At 39.7% G+C, this 22,962-nt stretch overlaps 1 protein-coding gene across 3 annotated transcripts; it reads left to right on the forward strand.

Moving 5' to 3' along the window:
* Nucleotides 1–9,052: 9,052 nt before the first annotated feature.
* On the forward strand, nt 9,053–22,716 carry smox (spermine oxidase). Of its 3 annotated transcripts, none has more exons than XR_004609388.1 (7): nt 9,053–9,222; nt 13,196–13,432; nt 14,919–15,145; nt 17,581–17,754; nt 19,043–19,787; nt 20,033–20,119; nt 20,755–20,862. XR_004609388.1 is itself a non-coding variant. In XM_034531194.1 (7 exons), exons 2-7 carry the CDS (start codon nt 13,225–13,227, stop codon nt 22,342–22,344), a joined length of 1,668 nt encoding a protein of 555 aa, XP_034387085.1. In that variant the 5' UTR covers nt 9,054–9,222; nt 13,196–13,224; the 3' UTR covers nt 22,345–22,716. The 3 variants fall into 3 exon arrangements, 1 of the variants encoding a protein (XP_034387085.1); XR_004609389.1 differs by having other exon boundaries at nt 20,033–20,102; nt 20,755–20,855; XM_034531194.1 differs by lacking the exon at nt 20,033–20,119 and adding an exon at nt 22,192–22,716 and having other exon boundaries at nt 9,054–9,222; nt 20,755–20,915.
* The last annotated feature ends 246 nt before the right edge of the window (nt 22,717–22,962 follow it).

Consider the following 22,962-nt stretch of genomic DNA (forward strand, 5'->3'; position numbering starts at 1 on the left):
CTATCTTCTGTACATTGTGTCGTGGTAAATTAATTTGTAAAGGAGACTTTAAATAAAACTCATTATTCTGCATGATGTAATTTCTCTAGAAATATTTATGATTACTTGTCATCTGCAATAATATTAGTTTTCGTAAGATCACCTGACAATTAGGTATTTTTTATCAAAAAATACTTATTCAAATCAATATTTACATGTTATGGATCAAATGACTAAAAAAGCGGTCACTTTGTAATTCCCTTCTGCAGAGTTGAGTGATTTAGTCTATTTCAACGGTCTTGATTCACTCTCATCCGTGTTGTTTTTGGTTGCAGCAGACATCTGTTTTCAGCACAAAAGCTCTGGTAAGCCCACTGTGCACTACCTGCTCAGCACCTGCTCAGCAGACAGACACACATTCCCCATCTTATTAGTGTTTTCATTCTGTTTTCTAGTTTAATTAACTCTCTTGTCATTTCAGACCCGGTCATTCACACCTGATCATCCTTCATTCCCTTCACCTGGTTCTCACGCACATTTCACCTGCAGCCCATTCCCTCGTTAGTCACTCACTACTTAGGTCCCCTCACTTGTACTTGTCCTCTGCCAGATTGTCTTGTGTTTTCATGCCAAGTTCACCTGCATTACTTTAGTCGCTATTACTGGTCTGCCTGTTTTGACCCTGCCTGCCTGCCTGCCTGCCTGCCCTGTACTTCGACTTCCTGCCTGCCTTCACCTGCAATTCTCTGCCTGCCCCTTTTCGGACTTGTTTGCCTTACGGACTGATCTCCAGGTTTTGACCCTGCCTGTACAGAGTAAAGACGTTCATCTTTGTTACCCCTGTCTCGGAGTCGTGGTTTTGGGTTCCAGTTTGTCACACCCTCACACTAGATGGTGAATATAGTGGAGTATTTGGCAAAGAGTCACATTTTTTTCAGGAGTTGGTGGAGACCAAAACCAAGCTAAAACCGATTGATTATTGGACTCATATTTGTTAGGTGTCCAGAAACACAACTCCAAATGAATGCGTATGTTGCTCTGTATCTACTACATGAGTAAATAAGCAACTCTTTGCTAACATATATTATATTTTTATGGTGATAATATGCCAATATTGAGTTTGCAGCTTGTTATGCTACCCCCAAGAGGCAAATAATGCTGCCTCTATATAATAGCATATGAAGATGTTATTAATCTTTAACAAACAATGATTGAAAGATGTATTAATACCTTCAGGTCATCGAATGATTCCATCAAGGCGTTGGTCTCTCATCCCTTTCCTGGACTCCGAAAATAACCTCCACATGTGCACAGGTCAGGTCAGAAGGTTATCTCTCACATCCCATTCATGTCCTCACTGTCGGCCCACCGGATGAGACGCAGCAAAGGGCCTGGACAATAATGTGATTATCATGCGTCATTTTTTTTGTTCTTCAGGCCAAAGATAAGGCAGGAAGTTATATTTATTATCCTGCCTCTCTCTCTTCATGTCTATCTTTGTCTGCTTTCTACCTTATAAAACCTCAACATTCACTTTACTGACTCTTTTTCCTTTGCTGTGAAGTCCTTAATCATACTTTTCTCAGTGAATTAAAGAAATTAAGATGTAAAAGTCTAATTTCATAAAGTTTCTGATATCTAGATTATGAATATATATTTTCATACCATAAACCGATGAATACCATAATCTCTTTAAGTAAAAACTCCTTACTGGACTATTGTTATCACTGTGATGTTGCAAGGTAACTAGTGGTAACTCCATCAAGCCATTGCAACTGCAACCGTAATCCCACATAATTCACATAATCCTGTATGTAACAACATATCACACATGTCATAGGTATGGTGTCATACTGTACCTCACCCAAATGGCTTTAGAAATACATTTGTTTTTCATTCACTTTGAAGAGAACAGCTGGTCAGAGTTTTACGGTGTTTAGATAGATAGATAGATAGATAGATAGATAGATACTTTATTTATCTCCAGGGGGGATTTGTTTGTAGCAGCATCCTTCCTGGCTCTTTTGGGATGTGGATCTACAGAATACACATTTTAGGCAATGCCATAAGAGCTTTGGTAGATTTAATAACATGTATATGTATATGTGTGTTTACAAAATTACGTTTATTTAGGGGTAGAAAGGGGGTAGTTTGACCAGAAGACTGCGACCATCTCTGTTCTCTCCATGTGTACATACTGTACTCAGACAAAATCAGCAACTTCTGGATCAAATTTTGAATATTTTGAATACATTTCGCATTGTCCTGTTGCAAGTGTGCTTCTTTTATCAAACCAGAAAGTTTCAGTAAAAAAAAAAAAGGTACAAGAAAGATTGCAGACACTGTTGCAGTGATTCAGATAGGGAAGTGGAAATCGACCAAGGAATCAAATATGCTGAGTAAAACAAACACACAAAGTGAGCAAATTTGATTGATGACAATATGTTATTGAATTGATTTAGTTATGGCACAAAAACAAGTGCAAAAATATAACAGGAAGATCAAAAAGCCAACCTATTTTCTCTAAAGCCTAAATAAACAAAAGACAAATTGGAAAAATGGAAAAATACTCAAGGAAAAATAACAGAATATACAGGAGGGAGAAGTATGTTTTATGCACATTGTTACCTCTACTCAGTCTTAAGATAAGCTACCGTGTCCTTTGGGCCATTCTGTGTGAAAGGCAGCTTACTAGTTAACATCTGTGATCGAGACAGACTTGAGAGTTGGAGGAGGCGGCCGTCATATTCAGTCAGGGGGGGGAAGGATTTGGCCGAAACTCTTCGTGACAAGGCTCCTTGTTATAACAACAGAAAACTCAGACCTCTGGCCAAGACCTGTTGCGTAACCGGTGGTGTGATAGTATACACAAAAAGGAAAGAAACAGAGTAAGGGGGCAAACAGAGATGAAGGGATTAGAGGAACAAGTGGTGAATGGAAATGGCGTGCTCCCTTGCACTGTTTAACAATTTTAGATGCAATACTCATTTTAGTTTTAATTCCTTGTTGATGATGAAATTCCAACATAACTCCACTCAGATGTGGTTTCCGTCCATTTTAACATCTACCTTCCTCACAGAGGGTTCTGTAATGAATGTGACGAACAAGAAAATAATGTCTTGCTGTTTACTTTTAACATTTTGATGGCTCAAGGGCACAGCCACATAGTTGCAATTTAACAGCAAGAAAGAAACACAACTGACAAGTTTCTGAAGTTCTGAATTGCTCATAATTTGAAGTAATTGTCTTTTTTAGTTCCTGTAAAACAGCGGTATGTTCATCCATTGAGGAATCTGTATCGCTGGAGCCAATGGGCTCAAATGCTAAACTTGAAAACATTACATTACTTTTCATTTAGCTGACGCTTTTATCTAAAGTGACTTACAATTAGTGCATTCAACCATGAGTACAAACTCGGGAAGAAGAATCAAGAAAGTACAATTTCTTCAAGAAAATCAAACTACAAAGTGCTATCAGTAAGTGCCATTTAAGTGGTATTAAAGAGCTACATTTGTTTTTTATTAAAACATAGAGCAGGTAGAATTAGCAAGGGTTCAGCACATAGGACTACAGTCCAGAATAAAGCAAGGGTATCCAAAATCACTCAAAAAAGTCAAAAAACACAAATGAAAAGTCTAACTAGCACTAGAAATACACAAGATAAAAAGGCTGGAACGCTCCATCAACAGACAAAGAGAGCATCCATCCATCCATTTTCAATACCGCTTATCCTCATTAGGGTCGCGGGGCGCTGGAGCCTATCCCAGCTGACATAGGGCGAAGGCAGGGGACACCCTGGACAGGCCGCCAGTCCATCGAGGGCACATGTAGGGACATACAACCATTCACTCTCACATTCACACCTATGGGCAATTTAGAGATCAATTAACCTGCAGCATGTCTTTGGACTGTGGGAGGAAGCCGGAGAGCCCGGAGAGAACCCACGCTGCCACGGGGAGAACATGCAAACTCCACACAGAAGGACCGCTCCGACCGGGAATCGAACCCGCGGCCCTACAAAGAGAGCACACATATTAAAAACACAGGGGAGATAGGGCAATGAGGGACAGTTGAAATTAATCAGGGAGGGGTGGCTAATCACACTGACAGGAACACACGCACACAATGCCAGGAAGTTAGGCACGAGACAAGATGAGTTTTTCAAAATAAAACAGGAAAGAATAGAAAAAACATAACCTAAGAGCAGGGCAGATCATGACATACTTGGGAATTGTTAGGGTTTGAAGAACCTGGAAGGTTCATACTTTTTTCGAGTCAATGTAGTTTTCATCCATTTTTCATCTGCAAATGAGGATAAATATAATGCACTTCTTGGCAGTGTGCAGAGCCCATTGAACTACAGTAGCAAGACCTTTACTAGTTAAATACAAGTTTTAGAGTCTAAGCAGTCAGTTGGACTTGGCCATGACGTCAATATTCCTAAAGTAATGTCTACGGCCCTTTCGTTCGCCCTTTGATGAATAAGTATCCAGAATGTCCTGCACTGAACTGGACTCCCTGAAGTTGATGTTCTTTCCCATTCACAGAAGACCTTGAGGTCTGACCAATGTTACACAATAACCATAAACCAGCCATTAATGAGGGCACTCTGATTGGTCCTTTACACCCGCCTTACTGCTTCACGGTGGTGGAGGTAATGAGTCACTCGGTAGCATTCATGCAGGATGCTTGTTGCCGGGGAATGGTACAGGAGCAGGAAAGGCAGTTGTAGCCAGCTGACTGATTCCCCTCTTTACTGAGTTCCTGTGCATGCTCCAACTGACCCGTCAATGAAAAGCCACTTTCTTCCCTCTTTCTGGTGTGTGGCTGTGCAGGAGAGCGAAAGGGAGGTGGGACAACGATGGACAATACAGTAACCCTACACTGGTCAGACTCACAATGGGAGGTCTCTGTGCCGTGCTGGACCAACAAACAGAGAGGCCTTTCTCATGATCCAACTGCTTCTCCAAACCCACGCCAGCATTCCTCTGCACTTTAATTATGCAGAAAACACATGCATATTCACGTGCTAATCACGTCACCTTGGCCGAGACACCATGTAAAGTAATTGAGATAGCAAAGGAGCATGTGATAAAAGTGGACCAATACATAGAACGGGCAATACTGTGACTGCATAAACGTGTCAATAAAAGACTGTCGGATTGTTTATTCAGTGTTAGGGATCCACTGTCTTTCTTGCTGTGCTCTTCAATGAGCACAGTATGACTCAATACCATGTGAAAAATATAATACAAATATACTATTTATATCCAACCAAGCGTCTCAGATACTAATGTACATTATTTGCACTGCTATATCTTTCACTATTTTGATTCTTCTTCTCTTCATTTTCTTTCTTTTTACCCGTCTCATCTTTTAAAATACAATGTGACTTTTTTATTATTATCTCATGTCACTTTTACATCTTGTCTTAAAGACTTTTCGTGTTCATTGTAAAGCACTTTGAATTTCTTTGTTGCTAAATACCACACAAATACATTTTCTTTGACCTACAAAGCTATAACACACACATTAATGTGCAATGGTACACACATGATCTACAATAATCAGTGTGATCAGTGTGGAAATCTGACATGATATACTTAATTAATATCAACGTGCCTGTATGTATCTGAATTCCACAGACAGCACAGGTAAACAACTTTAATAAGCTCATATTCCCATTCATATTCTCAGTCTATCCGGACAAACCTGTGTGGAACAAAGAGAGCCATTCCAAAGAAGACTGTGGTTGGCAGTCATTTCGAAATGGGCATGAAACTCATCCAGGGCAGTTTGATGTAAAAGTTAACTTGGTTTGCATTGTCATATGCATACATACAATAGGTACATATGTGACATTTTACCCATAACGAGCATGTATGAGTAGCAGGCCTCTGTAAAGTAACGGTGGAGCTACTTGGGGTTAAAAAACGAACCACAAACACAAGGAAACAACAGCCAAACTGAGAGTTTCTAGGGAAGCAGTGCAGTCTGAACTGCAGAGATTAGGGAACTAACTAATGTCATCCAAAGCACAACGATCAAGCTGACCGAAAGTAACCACACATCTGAAGAAAGTAGTCCCCGGTGTATTAACTCAACAACCTTATGATAAAGAATGACATCTGTGCCGAAAATACCAAGTCAATTGAACAATGAGCACCCTGCTCCCTTGAAAAATGAGTGTTTTTATTAGAAGACAACTACTTGAAAAAGGTAATTTACGTGTATTAAACCTACTATATATTCAAGGTAGTGGAAAAGTCACAAGTGAGGATGTTTAATCTATTTCAAAGATGGTGACTTGTATACTATCAATGACCAGTGGATCAAAGCTAATTATTGCTTTGTGATGTTAAATAGGCCATGTATTCAAGTTGTGCTTAGCCATTTGCCACTGTATCTTGTAGAGGTTGACTTTTATGATTGACAGATTCCAACAGACAATAAATCAATCCGGTCAGGACAACAAAAAAAATCATTTTCTAAAACATGATCTTGTTTGTCAAACTCCTGATATGATAAATGCTCTAAAGGCAAGTTGGCAAGCTTGTTTCAAATTCCAGGTATGATAAATGCTCCTTACCAGAAAAGAGCAAAGAGGATGTTGTACTTCCTTGAAAACTGAGAGGTAGATTTCGTAATGTGAAAACTGTGACACGGGAAACTTCGTTGCTTGTTGCAACTAACGAGAAAAAACAGATGTATAAGTTTTTTTTCATGCAACAGTTATATTTTGTGTAGAAAATATCTCACTGTAGGATCAGTAGATTATATTTCAGTGCTGACACTGTAATTGTATATACATTACCCTGTTATTATTTGAAAAATATATGTATTGATTATAGCTGCTTGTAATTTTCTGCCTCATTGGCTTTACTTGACATAGTGGCCAGGACTTTAATCTACTCTAACAGCAGTAACAATATGATATCTCGAAACAAACCGATTGGTCGTAAAGCTGTTCGATATAGTGCTTTATTTTCATATTTACATAGATGCAACTATTGTTTCACTTTAGTGTAATTATTAGTGTAAATAATGTAGTTTTCTGGAGCAGCTTTTACTATTTTCTGTTGATTATTCAAACAATTGTCTGCCAGACTTCCTCTTAACAAAGCATAGACCAGGAAGGGAGGCGACCTGCAAGATGAACGAGGGAGTTATTGGCCTGTACACAGAAAAGCGCTGATGACATCAGAGATGTGAATGCACCACTTCACTGAATCATCTTCCTGTTGATTTATGGGTTTGGACCTTTAGACGAAACAGTCGGGGGTGGCCTTTTGGGGAAGCTGAAGGGTCAAACCACCAAAGCAAACAGACCCTGCTTCCTGAGGGATTTCCTGCTCAACAACATGAAATAAGTCCACTTCATGCACCATCATCAATTTGAAATGCTGTGTTTTGCCATCGTTATGCTTGCTAATCGATATTTAGTATATTCTTGCAGGATGGAGGGGAGGTATGACTAATTATCTTCTTCTTTTTTTTCGGTGATTTAATTAATTAGACATTTTAGGATTAACATGTTGTACATTTACCTCCAAAATACACTAGACTGCACTAACTTCATAAAATATTAATGACCGTTAATTTACTTCCTAAGTCAGTTAATTTACTTCATCCCCAGAGAAATTTGATTGTAGCAGCAGCAAGCATGGTTACAATTATACAATACAATAAAATAGCAGAGCAGGACATATTCAATGTAAGACATTTAAATAATAAAGAGAAAATGCAAAGTGAATACAGTGTTTATAATTGTATATAAATATATATAATATATATCTTAAACATGATCTTTACTCATATGTTTTAGCGCGCTGTGGCCTTTTTATGACCTTTTATCAGGCTGTTCATCATCACCATGGATCATCAACATTGATTGGTTCCACCCCAGCAGCATAGTGTATTATAATCACAAGTAACATAAAGTCTATTTACTTTATACTTCTACACCACAACAGGGAAATATTGTACTTTTTATTCTACTGCTTTTATTTGACAGCATTGTTTTTATCATCACAATGTTACTACCAAAATATGATCATCTTATAAAATACAATGTCTTGTTATAGATTGAACATCCCAGTAGCAACCTTGATTTGCAACATTAATATGCTGTTTTTACAACAAAGCATCAGGAATAATAATCATGCAATACAACACTCTGAAATGGGCCATTTTGATGGCTAATGAGCTCTTTTATTTTTGATGCTTGAAGAAAATATTCTGTACTGCAATTTAGGTACAAGTTTGAATACAGTACTTTTTATATTCTACTATTGCCAAATTATCTCAATACCTCTTTCACCAGAGGTAATCACAACGATGACAATGACGGGAAATATTCAGTTTGTGTTTCACATGCAAACCCAAAACCATGTGTCATCTCACAAACATTGTTTTTGTTGTTGTTTAAGTCACCTTGCTTCAGTGGCATGCAGGTGTAGTCTCGAGGACAACTTGGAGGCTACACCTGTACGTCACTGTAGCAAGATCAGAACTTTAACGATAGAGGGAACACTGTCAGTTTTTGGGAGCTGTCTAGTCGAGAAATAAACATTTGATTCAACATCAATGCAGATTTGGCACTTGCAGGCTCAATAACTATACCACGCCCAATCTGAGTATCTCCACCCACAGCCTGAGAGCCTTGGCAAAGGTACACCATATTTTCTCGCAAGCCAATCAGAGACAACTGGGCTTTTTAGGGAATAAACAAACGGAGCATAAAATGTCCCCTTAAATGTGAAATACTATTGTACTTGATAAAGAACATGTGACCATATTTTAAATAATGTCTCACATTGCAGGATATTTTCACATGATATCTTGTGCCCAATATATGAAAATGTAATATACCTTTTATAAGTCAGACAATGATCAGCTTCATATTATTATTATTGTTGTTGTTACAGTATTCAATTCTCTTTGATTTAAATTATGTTATCGTGTATAGCACACGGTGTGTGTGTGTGTGTGTGTGTGTGTGTGTGTGTGTGTGTGTGTGTGTAGGTGTGTGTGTGCAGCTCCGTGACAGCAGCCTCAGTGGAGGGCTGGTCTTTGTCGTCATCCATGCTCATATTTAATTAATGAGAAGGCAGCGGCCACGGGAAAAACTGGCTGCTTCTGGTTTCCAGGCATAAATACAAAGCGTAGCCGGTCTGAGGCAAAACGGCCACAAAGGAACGCGGAGCACTCTGAGGTTTTAAAGCTGAAGACCACGAGAGTCAGGTAACCAGCTGCTCTACTAAAACATTATATCACATCATTATTATTTTAACAGCGGCACGGTGGGTGATGGCGACTGTGGCGATTTTAAACGTGGACCAAAAAGATCAGTCTGTGTGCATACGTAAGCTACATATATCGCTGGAAAGCAGCTTATTTACTGAAGTGGCCAACGCTGCGTGTACGTTACACTGAATGTGTGTGTTGATAAGACAGGAAACCGCTGCACACGCAACACCTGTGTAAACTCAGGGACCGCAGCTCAGATGACAAGTCGGTTACACCGATGTACTGTGGGACACACTGCTCTGCCTGGAATAAGGTGGATTCCTGTGTTTCGCTCTTATTTGTCCGCATTAAACTGTGTTTGGTGCTTTATTGGGTCGATGTCACATGTTGTCTTTCCCGGACCAATCATTGGAGTAACTCAACTGAACTTGTTCGCTTTGTTTCAAACTGCTGCCACTTTGGCATCACAGCTTATACGTGGCAGTAAAGGATGTTCCAATGCAGATGAGTTTTCCAGCCACGCAGCATGTAGGATGACATCAAACCCTTCTTTTTTTCTTTTTCCTTTTTTGATTTTTCGATATCAGTTACAACTTTTTATTGTCATTTCATTATTTGCATCTTGGTACCAGTTTCAAATCTATCAAATTGTATAACGTTTTTTAACGAATTAAAATTCGAACTAAAGACGGCCTTACTGGTTAATACATAGTGTTCGAGTGCGTTATAGGTCAGTATTCATTTACTAATAAAAGATCAAGAAAGCTCAGATTAGGTCTAAGAAAAAAAGCCATAGCTTTCTAACTTTCTAACAAGCCTGCACTTGGAAATGTTAATCTGTGACTATGAATGCTAACACTTACAAATTAACAAATGTGGTCCTTATTAGAAAGTGATATCCACATTTTTTTTTTTTTGCTATCATCTCTCTCTCTGTTGGTATAATGTTCCAACTATCATTGTGTAATTGAATACATTAAGATAGTGTGTACCTTTGGGAATACTACACTAGTCTCAGTGCACTCTTTATATGCACCAGGAGAACATACAGAGTGTGAACAGTAGCATGTGAGTGTGTGTGTGTGTGTGTGTGTGTGTGTGTTTGCGTGGTGCCGCCACTCCATCATCCCAGCTTAAAAATCAGAACTGGGATAGAAGTGTGGAATGTTTGGCCTTTGGTATTAAGCCCTCAGAATCCGCTTTTTTATGTGGAAATGTTTGTTACCATGCTAATACTCACATGCAACTGATTGAAAGGAAATGCAGATGTGAGTGTGGACACAGCTGGAAAGAGCAATGTCCACAATTTTAGAAGAAAGGAGAGCAGTCGAGATGAGAGACGGGTAGTCAGACTCATGAAATTAAGATATTCCCGCTCAAGGCTCGCTCTGCTCTTGAAAAGGCCACCGGCAGATGCACTGTATGGTAGATTGACATTTCTAGGTCAGTGGTAACCCCCTCCCTCTTCACTCCACCCAACCCCACCCTGAGCCGCCGATCTACCCAAGGCCAGCCCACACGTTAATCTGCAGTGGGGTGTAAGGCATGAGGCGGCATGTGGCGAGAGTATTAACCAGCCGTGGTATAATTACAAGCAACTAGGGATGGATGCACAATCTGTTATGGGGCCCAGTGTGTGATGTGATCATAGGCGGTTACTGAATTACACCTGTAATTCATTTAGAATCAGTGTTTCTTATGTAACCATAGAATCCGGTAGGTTGTTTTTTGGTTAAAAAAAAAGAAGCATTAACAGATTACGATTGAACACTGAACCTTTACAGCTATAATAAGGAGTTTTGAATACAAAGATGTTACAGTTTAAATGTTGTTTTCCTTCTCAGTCTTTTGACCTTGTTTGACTCATTTAGTGAAAAGTTAAAGCCTACACCTAAAATGTTTTATGAAGAATAATGTGTGCAAAAAATGGAAAACTCAACAGCTGCTCTCTGATATCTCTCGGCAGGAAACATTCACACCCTATATAATTGTACTGTGTTGTCTACATTTGTCATTTGCCACAAAGCCTTGTCCTCCTGTGACCCTCACCTATAACAGCTGTGGACTATAAAAGAGCAGCAGTCAGAGTATACTGAAACTACTGAAAACATCATGTAATAGCTCAGGAAACAAACATGTCAGCCTCAATTCAAGACAACAGATTCAATAAATAAGTGTCACTGAACAATCACAGAAAGGCCTTTTGTTGGTTGGTTTGTCTAACATTGTGAATAAACCTAATTTTAGGATCTCTATCCTTTTAGATGATTCTGCTAATGATATTTGATTGTTACATTTAATAAAAAATTAACCAACTTCATTACATTACATTACATTACATTAGATGTCATTTAGCTGACGCTTTTATCCAAAGCGACTTACAATAAGTGCATTAAACCATGAGTCCAAACTTAGAACAACCAGAATCAAGCAAGTACAAACCTCACCCTTTACTTTTCTTTGAAGCCCAAAACTAGTCCATTTGGGAAATCGAACTGATGATTAAAAGTGAAGTTAAACTGTGTTTTTGGTGTTAATGCAAAGTATTCATGGCTGAGGGAGGTCCAGAGAAAGAGACAACTGGAACTGAAACATGGCTTTATTTGTGACACACAACAAAGTCGTAATTCAATATATTTCTGTTGTTTCTGTGAAAATTGTAATCTCAAAGGATTGTACAACAAATACTCTATTGTTACAATGCATCAATATAGTACATTTTCCAGAAAATGGATTCACAAATTGACTGTGGATAACATAGTAGATAAAAATAACCAGAGAAAAATATCGTCAAATCATGTGAAAATCCAATACTGACACAAAGCAATCCAGTTCATTGACTGACATTTATTTAGTTTTTCAATATATATTGTCATATTGTCACTTCAAATGGAAACGCCTGTAAATCTGTGCCATCGCTGACCCACTTTCAGGCCGAAGGTCATAAGGTCAGATCAGATGACACATATATATACGTTGAATTGAACACTGAATTATTTCTGCTGCGTGATCTAAACTGTGTAATGTATAACGGCAGGATATTGCCGTCTTACCTCAGGACTTGATATTGTTGCTACTGCATGTCAGGACTATAACAACAGACCGGTTTCATATTAAAAGCTTGACAGTTACAACAGCGTACATCTAACATGGCACTTAATAATGTTACTGTAATATGGTTAATTTCTCCCCTGGCTTGGAATCCCACTGTGTTATTCTCACACACAGCTGTCCATACATTCACAGCAAGCAGCCTCGTGTGCTAGAATAACAAGGTTGCTTGTGTATTCTTCACTCTTAATGTGAGTGTCCCTGAGCAATTTCAGTATAATTTAAGAGGTGCAATAATATTTTTTATATATTTCTTTGTAATTTATTCTCTGATCGACATAATAATAGAGTTGTGTCTCCTGGAAACAGGGACTTCTTATGTGGCCTTGTGTTCAATAAACAATGCCGTACAGCATGATACACAGCAGGTAGAAATAATTATATTATTATATAATATTAGAATTAAAAAATTTGACAGTTTTTTCCTATTTCAATCCACAGACCTAACTTCAACAGTTTTCAGAGTTTCTGCGAGAACTGCTTATTTATACAAAGCATATTCTGTGGGTTATCCAAAGCAACATGGACACTGTTTCTTTTCTCAAGGAGTCCTGAAATATATATTCTTATCTTGCGGGAAGTATTAATTGTATCCATAACAATATGTGCAAGATCATTTATTGTGTGCACAAGGTAGATCTAATATGTAGTTTACAAAGTTATAATCACATGCGCACATGATAGTTCAGGGATATGATATAATAATCAGGGATATGATATAATAAGTGTATAGGAGGAACCAACCTGCAACCCAACATGCCCCACCCAACCAACAGTTGGGTGGGGCATGATTTGGGGCAAATCATTATCTTTCTTTCGCACATTTTTTAACTTGAGTTTTTAAAAACTTTCTCAGAGACTCCATCGAAGAGGATCTTGGACGGCATGCAAAGTTGGGAAATTTCGTCAGACAGCACTGATGATCCTCTTAGTAGCGGCCTACGCACTCATCGGCAGCCTCGAATAGTAGTGATTGGTGCTGGCTTGGCCGGCCTTGCTGCAACTAAGATCCTCCTGAAAAACGGCTTCACGGATGTCACTGTCCTAGAGGCGTCAGACCACGTCGGCGGGAGAGTTCAAAGTGTTCAGCTCGGTGAGAGTCTCCGTTTACCTGTAGTTACCTCAAACTTACCTTTGTAATGTATCCATGAATAACACCTAAACACTGAAACATTTATTTGGTACAATACCTCTGCCGTTTAATTTTTACAAACATAGAGCAATTTAATTGGTTATTATAGATTGTCCTTCTTTAACTAAAGAGCATTATTTTAGTTCAGATGTCCTACAATTCATCAAGCAAATCCTGACTACAAAGTGGTAACAATCCATAAGTGAAACTTAAAGTAATAGCCAGACATATTGTAAATTATGCTCATTTGCTCTCCTGCCGAGGGTTAGATGAGAAGATTGGTTATCTAAATATGACCATTGGCATAAAGACTGGACGCATGATGAAACAGCTAGCCTCCAAGAGGCGACTGCTAACTAACTGCTAACTCCCTATTGAGTCACAGCATGTCATTTACACTTTGTTTTTTACAAAGATTAAATGAACATGATATAATGTGTTAATTAGTGGGCTTTAAAAGTGCAAGTAGACATATTTTATTATCTTCGGACAGAGCCAGGCTAGCTGTTTCCAGTTTTTATGCTAAGTTGCTTACGTCCTCCTGGTTGTAGCTGCATATTTAGCGCATAAACTATTTCCATCAATATGTGGTTTTATAGAAGGAATGTTGTTATGTATCACTGCAATGACAAGAAGTGAACTGTTCTTAAAGAACAACAAGTATTTCTTCCAAGTAACAATTTCTGCTAGACAAAACACAACATTACTGTTGATACAAGAACAAAGAATCTTCTGAAAACCAAAAGAGGTTAGAATAATGCTGATATTTACTTAGAATACCAATCCAATCAGCCAGCCATACGTTGACTCTTTGTTTCCTTAAATAACCTGAATGAATGCACTTATCGGATGCATGTCTAGTCCCAAAAGAAGAAATGGTGCTTTCCACTTCATCTGTTCAAGCAATGCTGGTAGACTGTATCAGTCAACTGAACTGCCGTTCTTATGCCAGAGAAGGTTTTTGGCCAAATCTTTCAACTGGCAAGAATAAACAAGTAGGGAACAACATATGCTCGCAGCACAGATACACATATATGCAAATAAAAGAGGTCAAGCGTAAAATCATACCTTCTGCACTATTAAACCTAAACTTGGATGGGAGGCACACGAATAACTGTGTCTGTTACGTAAAGGCTTGTTTATGTACCGAGATGTTATGTAATTGTAGAAGCATTCAGCCATAAGTGTATTTGAAATGGTCTGTTTTTAAATTTATAAATTAACCTAAAACATATGAAGTGTGGCATCCATCCTCCTCAGGAAAAATATCAAATGAATGGTATTCCAGCGGGCTAAAGCAACTGCAGTATGTTAATTGGTTGACCTCCTCCTTGAACTGTCCATTTATGTAAGACTCTGGTGTGATTCTGCCGGAACAAAGCAGTTCAAAGAGATTTTAATTTTTTTACTCTCATTGTGTGTGTGTCTTTCCTCTCTTTTTTTGTAGGAAAAGCTACTTTGGAGCTTGGAGCCACCTGGATCCATGGTGCCAACGGGAACCCAGTTTACCACCTTGCAGAGGACAATGGGCTGCTGGAGCACACCACAGACGGGGAGAGGAGCGTGGGACGCATAAGCCTGTACACTAAGAATGGCGTGGCTCACTACCAGACCAACATCGGGAAGAGGATCCCCAAAGACCTGGTAGAGGAGTTCAGTGACCTGTACAACGAGGTAAGAGGATGCATGTGCACACAGGCACGCATAGTGAATTCACTTATATGCATAAAATGAATGCATGCATGGATAAGAGCACAGCAAGTGCTTACATCACCTTACAAATATGTTTATGTAAGTAAAGTTATGGAGCATAGCCATAGTAACTAGTGGCAAGACCCTTAAAAACGAACGCTCTGTGGCCAAATATTGTTCAAACCTGCAAAAGTGTAAATTCATGGAGATCCAAATGGTTCCACAGAGAGAAAATACGTTGAATACGCTGAATTTGGGGAAATGTGTAAAGAAATTTGACAAACATCTAGAATATTTCCTCTTCATAGAAAGATGCAGCCATCAAAACACAGATACATGAGATTGAATAGAGAATATGTACAAAATAGTGGCTCCTGTCAGAGAATGATTATCGTAGTTTAAGTAGGTCACCTCTGGAGGATCAGTTACAGAGAAAAGGTATGTGGCACTCATAGGGAGATTTCATCTTTATTAACCCTGTTTTCTGTGTGATGTCAGGTCCAAATCGACCCACCCATTCTGTCTCCTTGTGTTAAATCTTCTTTATGGAAGTTCACACCTCAAACCCCCAACACCTTTACAGACACTGTGGCAGGTTCAGCATCCTAAAGACTGAATATATTATTGCATTGTTCAACCCTGTATAGTCATGCTGTCCACCTTCCTCCAGTTTTCTGCCTTTGAAAATCCTCATCATGGTTTCTGTGTCTGTTGTCTATATTATAACACTCTTTGAAACAAACTTGCTGTTTTGAGGTATATGAATAAAGTTGACGTCTAAAAGCCTCCAGGATGTGTTTTCAATTGCTGGTGTAATGAAAAGAGAGAAAAATTAGTCCATGCTTCAGTTCACCTCACTTTTGTCTCTCTTTATGAAGTCCTTCAGCCCAGACTGACATGCTTCAGAGTGATATGGACCAGGATTATGGTCAATGTCATATGAAGAAAAGTGAACGGCAGATCACCTGACCTGACCATCACCTCCATAGCCACAACACTTGCCTGCTATTGTCTCTAGTGCACTGCAGCTTGTGAAAGTAAACTGAAGTGAAGCGTTAACTTTGACCATTTGTTCATGTATTCTATTATTTTGTATGTTTTTGCAGCTCGTGATTAGCTTATATGGTTCTTGTGTTTTCCTGTGTGTGTGTGACATACCACTGTATGTATGTAATACTTACATACAATAGGATGTAGAGGCTAAGGGCAGGGAGCGGGCATAAGTATCCTCCATATTCAGACAAAGGCAAGTGCTGTATTCACAAGCTATACATACAAAGTAAAGCTTATTGCCCAACAGGTATGTTTGGGGCAAGGGCAGTTACGACCATCTTGTATATAAACGGCACAGGGGCTAATCGTGTGTGTTTTCTTTGTCCTGGAGTGCTGTAAAAGTTGATAACTAAAATTATTTTTTATTTTCTATTAGACAGATACATGATATAAAGATAGTGAAATTATGCAAACCTATGATCAGAATTTTCTGACTATAATCTAATCCATTGATCAACTAATTGTTTCAGAATCAGCGAGATACACTCTCCAACACCATAATGAATTATATAAAAGTTCTGTTTCATTATCAAGTTGTAATGACACAATGAAAGCAGATCTGGTCTTAATGCTCCACCTTTACCAAACAATACCGTAAGCACCTGCAGTACTTGTTCTGCAGGTTTTGGTTAAAGTCTTTGTGGTGAATTATCACCTCAGTGTATCAACAAGTCTCTTTTCCTACTTTCTTCTTTCTGTGTTCTTCTCCTTAACAATGCGCTGCTCTTGTAGCCGCTGACAGCATTTCTTACTAAAGTGCTGTGATGTGTGCTAACGGTGGTGTTTCTCCATCATGTTGCGCTTCACCATTTAACATCAAGTACTGAACTGATCTATTCTGATTTGACCATAACTGGTTTATTTTTCTTGTCTGCTTCCATTGATCAACTAATTGTTTCAGAATCAGCGAGATACAATCTCCAACACCATAATGAATTATATAAAAGTTCTGTTTCATTATCAAGTTGTAATGACACAATGAAAGCAGATCTGGTCTTAATGCTCCACCTTTACCAAACAATACCGTAAGCACCTGCAGTACTTGTTCTGCAGGTTTTGGTTAAAGTCTTTGTGGTGAATTATCACCTCAGTGTATCAACAAGTCTCTTTTCCTACTTTCTTCTTTCTGTGTTCTTCTCCTTAACAATGCGCTGCTCTTGTAGCCGCTGACAGCATTTCTTACTAAAGTGCTGTGATGTGTGCTAACGGTGGTGTTTCTCCATCTTGTTGCGCTTCACCATTTAACATCAAGTACTGAACTGATCTATTCTGATTTGACCATAACTGGTTTATTTTTCTTGTCTGCTTCCTTTACATCCTCTCTCATTGTCCTCCCGATTCCTCTCCCAATCACCCCGCACTAGGTGTATGAGCTGACTCAGGAGTTCTTCCAGAATGGTACGCCTGTCTGCGCTGAGAGCCAGAACAGCGTCGGCATCTTTACGCGGGATGTGGTGCGCAAGAAGATTATGTTGGATCCTGATGATTCTGAGAGCACCAAGAAGCTCAAACTGTCCATGCTTCAACAGTACCTCAAGGTGTGTGTGTGAGACTTATATTCATGAATCATTAAGATATGAAAATGATACATAGTTGGTATACAAACATACATTTTCCATTATATTAAACAGAGAAATGCAGAAAATTGTCACATGGAGAAGATGCAACAAGTTATTGTTTGTTTCTCCGTCTCTCTGACCAATTAGTGGTCTATAGTGTTTTAACTGTACTTTTTATTATCGGCTCAGCTCGCTTAGAATCTCGACAGGTGATAAAAAAATAAGTACCAGGTATCAGATCCTCGCCGTGACTTTTGTCAGTCAATAGAAAACCAAAATAGAGCAGTAAGTAGTAGAAGATCGATTGAGCCGAAACCATGCGGTGTAAAAGAGGCATATGATGAAAATTGGTAAATCTTTTGTTGAGCTTCTAACTCACCTGCTGTATACAGTGAAGAAATATAAGTTGTGTGAGGCAGCCAAACACAATGTTTCCTTTCACATTGGAGGTTAGGTTTTCTTTTGTTCTAAAAGAACTAAAACTGCAGCTCCCCGATGTTATCGTCTGCATGAAAACACCTTCATTGAAATTGTGCCTCGCTGGGATTTGCTATCAACAGCCATTTAACATATTAACGTGGGTGCTACATCAGTGCTACATTCCTTGGAGTGCTCCTAGATACGCTACCGCTCACACACAAAGACACAGAAACCAGAACCTGTTGTGAACTGCAGCAGAGAAGAGACAGACGGTTGCGGCACATTGGCCACCAGCTAACCGCTACCATGCTAGCTCACTATTAAATGAGCCGCGTGTTAATTTTGTCACAAAAACATTCTGAAACCATTTTTAAACATAAGAGACATTTGACAACACAGCAGCTTAAAAAGGAACCTGTACAGAATGAAGGTGCAAACGTGCAGAGTGCTAAAGTGGTAAAGTGCTTGTGTATTTATTGCTCTATTACACTAAGATTTAGCATTAGAGTTCAGCAGCTTGATGGAGGCTGAAACAAACGATTGTTTCAAACGGTTTGATTTGCCCTTTTTGCACACGGATTCTTCTCCCTGATGCCAGAGGTTCATCTTCGGAGAAGAGCAATTGTTGCTGTTCCCCAGGGCTTTTTGTTTAATGACGCCCTGTTGGCTTTCTTCACAATTACCTTCATTGCTGCTTTGTGCAGGCTTGCAATTTTCACTGTTAGGTTGCCAAACCATGCTTTAATTCGGTGTCTAATGATGCTCTGTAGTGTTGCCCGGTAGAACATCAGTATGAAATGGCTGCTGACTCCAAACCTTCTCTGTGTTGATATTTCTCCTGCATTAGGTGGAGAGTTGTGAAAGCAGCTCTCCCAGTATGGATGAGGTGTCTCTGAGTGAGTTTGGCGAGTGGACAGAGATCCCTGGTGCACATTATGTCATTCCTGAAGGTTTCATGAAGGTCGTGGAGCTCCTGGCCCAGGACATGCCCTCTCGCACCGTCTGCCTTAGCAAACCGGTCCGCTGCATCCACTGGAACTACTCAGCTCAGCATCAGGAGGTGATCGCCAAGAGCAGCGACACCCACCAGGACAACAACCATAATGACAACAACCACGGCTGCCAACCTCGCGAGGACCCTTTATTCCTGGGTCACCCCATTTACGTTGAGTGTGAGGACGAGGAGTGGATCACAGCTGACCATGTGATCATCACAGCCTCTCTGGGCGTCCTGAAGCAGAACCACGAGACCATGTTCACCCCCTCTCTGCCTGAGGACAAAGTGTTCGCCATTGAAAAGCTGGGCATCAGCACCACCGATAAAATATTCTTGGAGTTTGAAGAGCCCTTCTGGAGCCCCGAGTGCAACAGCATCCAGTTTGTGTGGGAGGATGAAGCTCAGCTAGAACAGCTGGCCTACCCCGAGGAGCTGTGGTACAAGAAGATCTGCAGCTTTGATGTCCTCTACCCGCCCGAGCGCTACGGCTACATGCTGAGCGGCTGGATCTGCGGGCAGGAGGCGCTGTACATGGAGCGCTGCGATGACGAAACAGTGGCCGAGACCTGCACTGAGTTGCTGAGGCGCTTTACAGGTCAGGACAATTTTTATGAAAGAAAACAGACAGACGTCTTCCAACTCTCTTCTAGTTAATCTTTCACTAAGAATTGATTCATGTAAAACTAACTCAATAGCCTGGGAAGGCTGAGACTCAAACAAACAGTTGCATTTCATATAAAGGAAATGACATCAGCTTCAGCTGTGATGTAAGTAGCTTTTTATCGCGACAAACGGTTGTCAGATAATACAGCTGGATGACTCAGGTGTTTTCGTGTCCAGTGAGCAGCAGCTAACTGGTCTGGTGTTACCACCACATAAGCAACACTGAGCTGAAGGATTGAACATGAAGGTGAATAAGGGGAAAAGGTATTTACTTTAACTCACATTTGATCAATACATCCTTCTTCTTGCGACACAAATGTTATGGGTGTTTCATTTTCTCTGAAGCTTGCCCAATGTTGCTGCTATGAGTTACCTCAAGGCGCAGCACTTCTTGCAGATTGCAACATAGAATGTAAAAGGTTTCATAACATGGTAATAGGTTGGCTCATTGTTTGGGAATAGCTTATTAATGTGTTGAATGTACTGTAAGAATGAGTCAGTTATTCCTCGGAATAGTGATTGCCTCAGAAATAGGTAACAGTGTGAGTGTAGAAGCAGTGACTGTCATGTCGCGATGAGGTCAGTGGACTTCCTACAGATTGCAGAGGTTAAATCACACACACACACACACACACACACACACACAACCACATTCCTCATTTAGGTCAACGTGCTTTAATCCCCTCAGCTGTTGCTTAATTACATATAGACTCGCTGGTGCCTTTCTGCTCAAAGAGGGTCACGAGTTGATCAGAGTTGGCAGATTACCAGTGAAAGGCCTCAACTGACAGCCACCACACTCTTAATTTGAACTGGTTTTGTTCTGTAATGCACTGGATTGTGTTGAAGCCAGACTGTCCATAATGGTCATAAAGTTTCTCTGTCCGTATGTGCCACAGGGAACCCTAACATTCCTAAGCCCTGGCGTGTCCTGCGCTCCTCGTGGGGCAGTAACCCCTTCATTCGAGGCTCCTACTCTTTCACCAGGGTGGGATCCAGTGGTGGGGACTGTGAGAGGCTGGCCACACCTCTGCCTTATGCCAACAGCACCAAGGCTCCGGTAAGACACCGACCAGACAACACAGTGGGTGGACAGATTAATAAGAACATCTCGCCCATTCAAATCAGTTCAGTAGCCCTGATGAAGTTTATAATGTTAGACTGCGTCAGAAAGGTGCCAGACTCAATTTATTGGTAGTGTTAGGCCACAGTTAGTAGTGTTGGTATTGCATTCATTCGTTGCATGTTTCTTTAATTTTGCACAGTGCGGTGTAAAATGCAGTAAATAATATTTTTAATTAAGCTGAAAAGGGTACGGTTTCAGTTCTTTTGGCAATACATTCTCACTCACACTTGATCAGTGGCCTTATGCTTAAAACTATGGTGGTCTTGGGGCCCCTCTATCGTCAGTTTTGGACTAAGGGACAGCTTATCAGCTTCCACTTGTTACATGCAGTCTTTTCAAATTAAACAGTTTTCTGTTCGTCATATGCATACAGTGTCTTTTACAAAATAAACATCCAAAGTAGGTTTACATACTTACAAACAACAAAACTAAAGTTGGTTAGGTTAAGGGAACAAAAGTACTTGGTTAGGTTTAGGAAAACATTGTTGTTTGGGTTAGAATATGTACATTTGTTACTTAACTGGCATTACTAAGTGTAAGATAAGTAACAAAACTACAGTAAATTGTGTACAACTGTGTACTGACTAATATAGTCTCTAGCTTATGATACCAGTTAATTGGAAATAGATAGAAGTTCTGAACAAAACTTTATTTAAAGTTAAATCAGTGTCTTTGTTGGGAATTATATGAAACTAAGGGACCTGTAAAATAAAATATTGTATATTTTTTAAGATAATTACTTCATATTATTTATATTGCACGATGAATGTTGTTCTCCACATGCACTCTGAGAGCATATGGCTAATGCGGCGATGTCATCACTACCGTGTCACATCGCCGCACATGCAGAAAATACAGCTGGTGTCGGGGGGGTTATGCAGGCTGTTTTCTGGCTCGCAGTCTAGACCATGAAACCTGAGGTGTTCTGGGTGAAGGGGAAAGGGGTGGGGGGCGGGGGGGTGTTGTTTGCGCACTTGACACTGTTGAAGGAATGGTATGACCCCTCCGCTGAAGTCCTTCAACCCTGTCAAACTGAAATCTGAACGCCTCAAGGAAAGCTACTGCGGCCTCCTACATGTAGAGCGCTAACAAGTGGTGAAAATAAAAAATAGTGCAGCGCAGGAGGCCAAACAAATGTCAGGATGACATTGACTGCTCTGGTTTTCTTCTCTCAAATCTTTTATCTCTTTCTCCCCTCCTCCTTCCTCAGCCTCTACAGGTCCTGTTCGCTGGAGAGGCAACCCACAGAAAATACTATTCCACTACCCATGGTGCTTTGCTGTCAGGACAGAGGGAGGCCACTCGTCTAATAGAGATGTACCAGGACTTGCACAGAGCTGAAACCACAAAGCCTAATATGTAAAATATAACAAACCTCTGACTAGTGAAAAACATTACTGTTGAGTTTTACACATTTTATCTTGATGATTAAGCCTGGGCATTATTGCATTAATGAGTATTGTTTCTATTGTACTGTAGAATCAAATCATGCTACATTTTTATTTGAGATGTACTGTTTAAGGGTTGCCAATGGTGCTGTCATTTATTGTCTATATTCTGTCATTACATTTTTTTTTTAATCATTAATTTAATGTTTATAATAACAATATCTGTAATTTAACTTGATTTTGTAAGTGCCTTCTGTACGTAATGTTATGTTATTTCAAAAATAAAGGAAATGCTGAATTAAAATACAGTTTTGACAAAATAAAAGTTATATCATCATCTAACAAGACCAGTTGAATCTTCTTAATTCATTAAAAGTATTAAACAGTAGTGGGAGCCATCAGTTATTTCGTCTTCATACACTTCTGTCCTCCTGAATATTTTCCAGGAAAGTACAACCACAGGCAAGAGCTGTTTCCATACTGTCGACCTTTAAATCCAGGAGATCAAGGAAGATGACGAGTGCACATGCAAAGAAAAGAAACGGCTCCAAAGCCAAACAGTTTAAAATGACAGCATTTGAAATGTAACTTCT

This window comes from Cyclopterus lumpus, chromosome 1 (assembly GCF_009769545.1).
Source record: "Cyclopterus lumpus isolate fCycLum1 chromosome 1, fCycLum1.pri, whole genome shotgun sequence".
NCBI classification, from domain to species: domain Eukaryota; kingdom Metazoa; phylum Chordata; class Actinopteri; order Perciformes; family Cyclopteridae; genus Cyclopterus; species Cyclopterus lumpus.

Coding starts and splice junctions, on each gene's coding strand:
- smox (XM_034531194.1), top strand. CDS start 13,225: ATGCAAAGTTGGGAAATTTCGTCAGACAGCACTGATGATCCTCTTAGT. Junction 15,146..17,580: donor TCAGTGACCTGTACAACGAG/GTAAGAGGATGC, acceptor ACCCCGCACTAG/GTGTATGAGCTGACTCAGGA. Junction 19,788..20,754: donor GTTGCTGAGGCGCTTTACAG/GTCAGGACAATT, acceptor TATGTGCCACAG/GGAACCCTAACATTCCTAAG.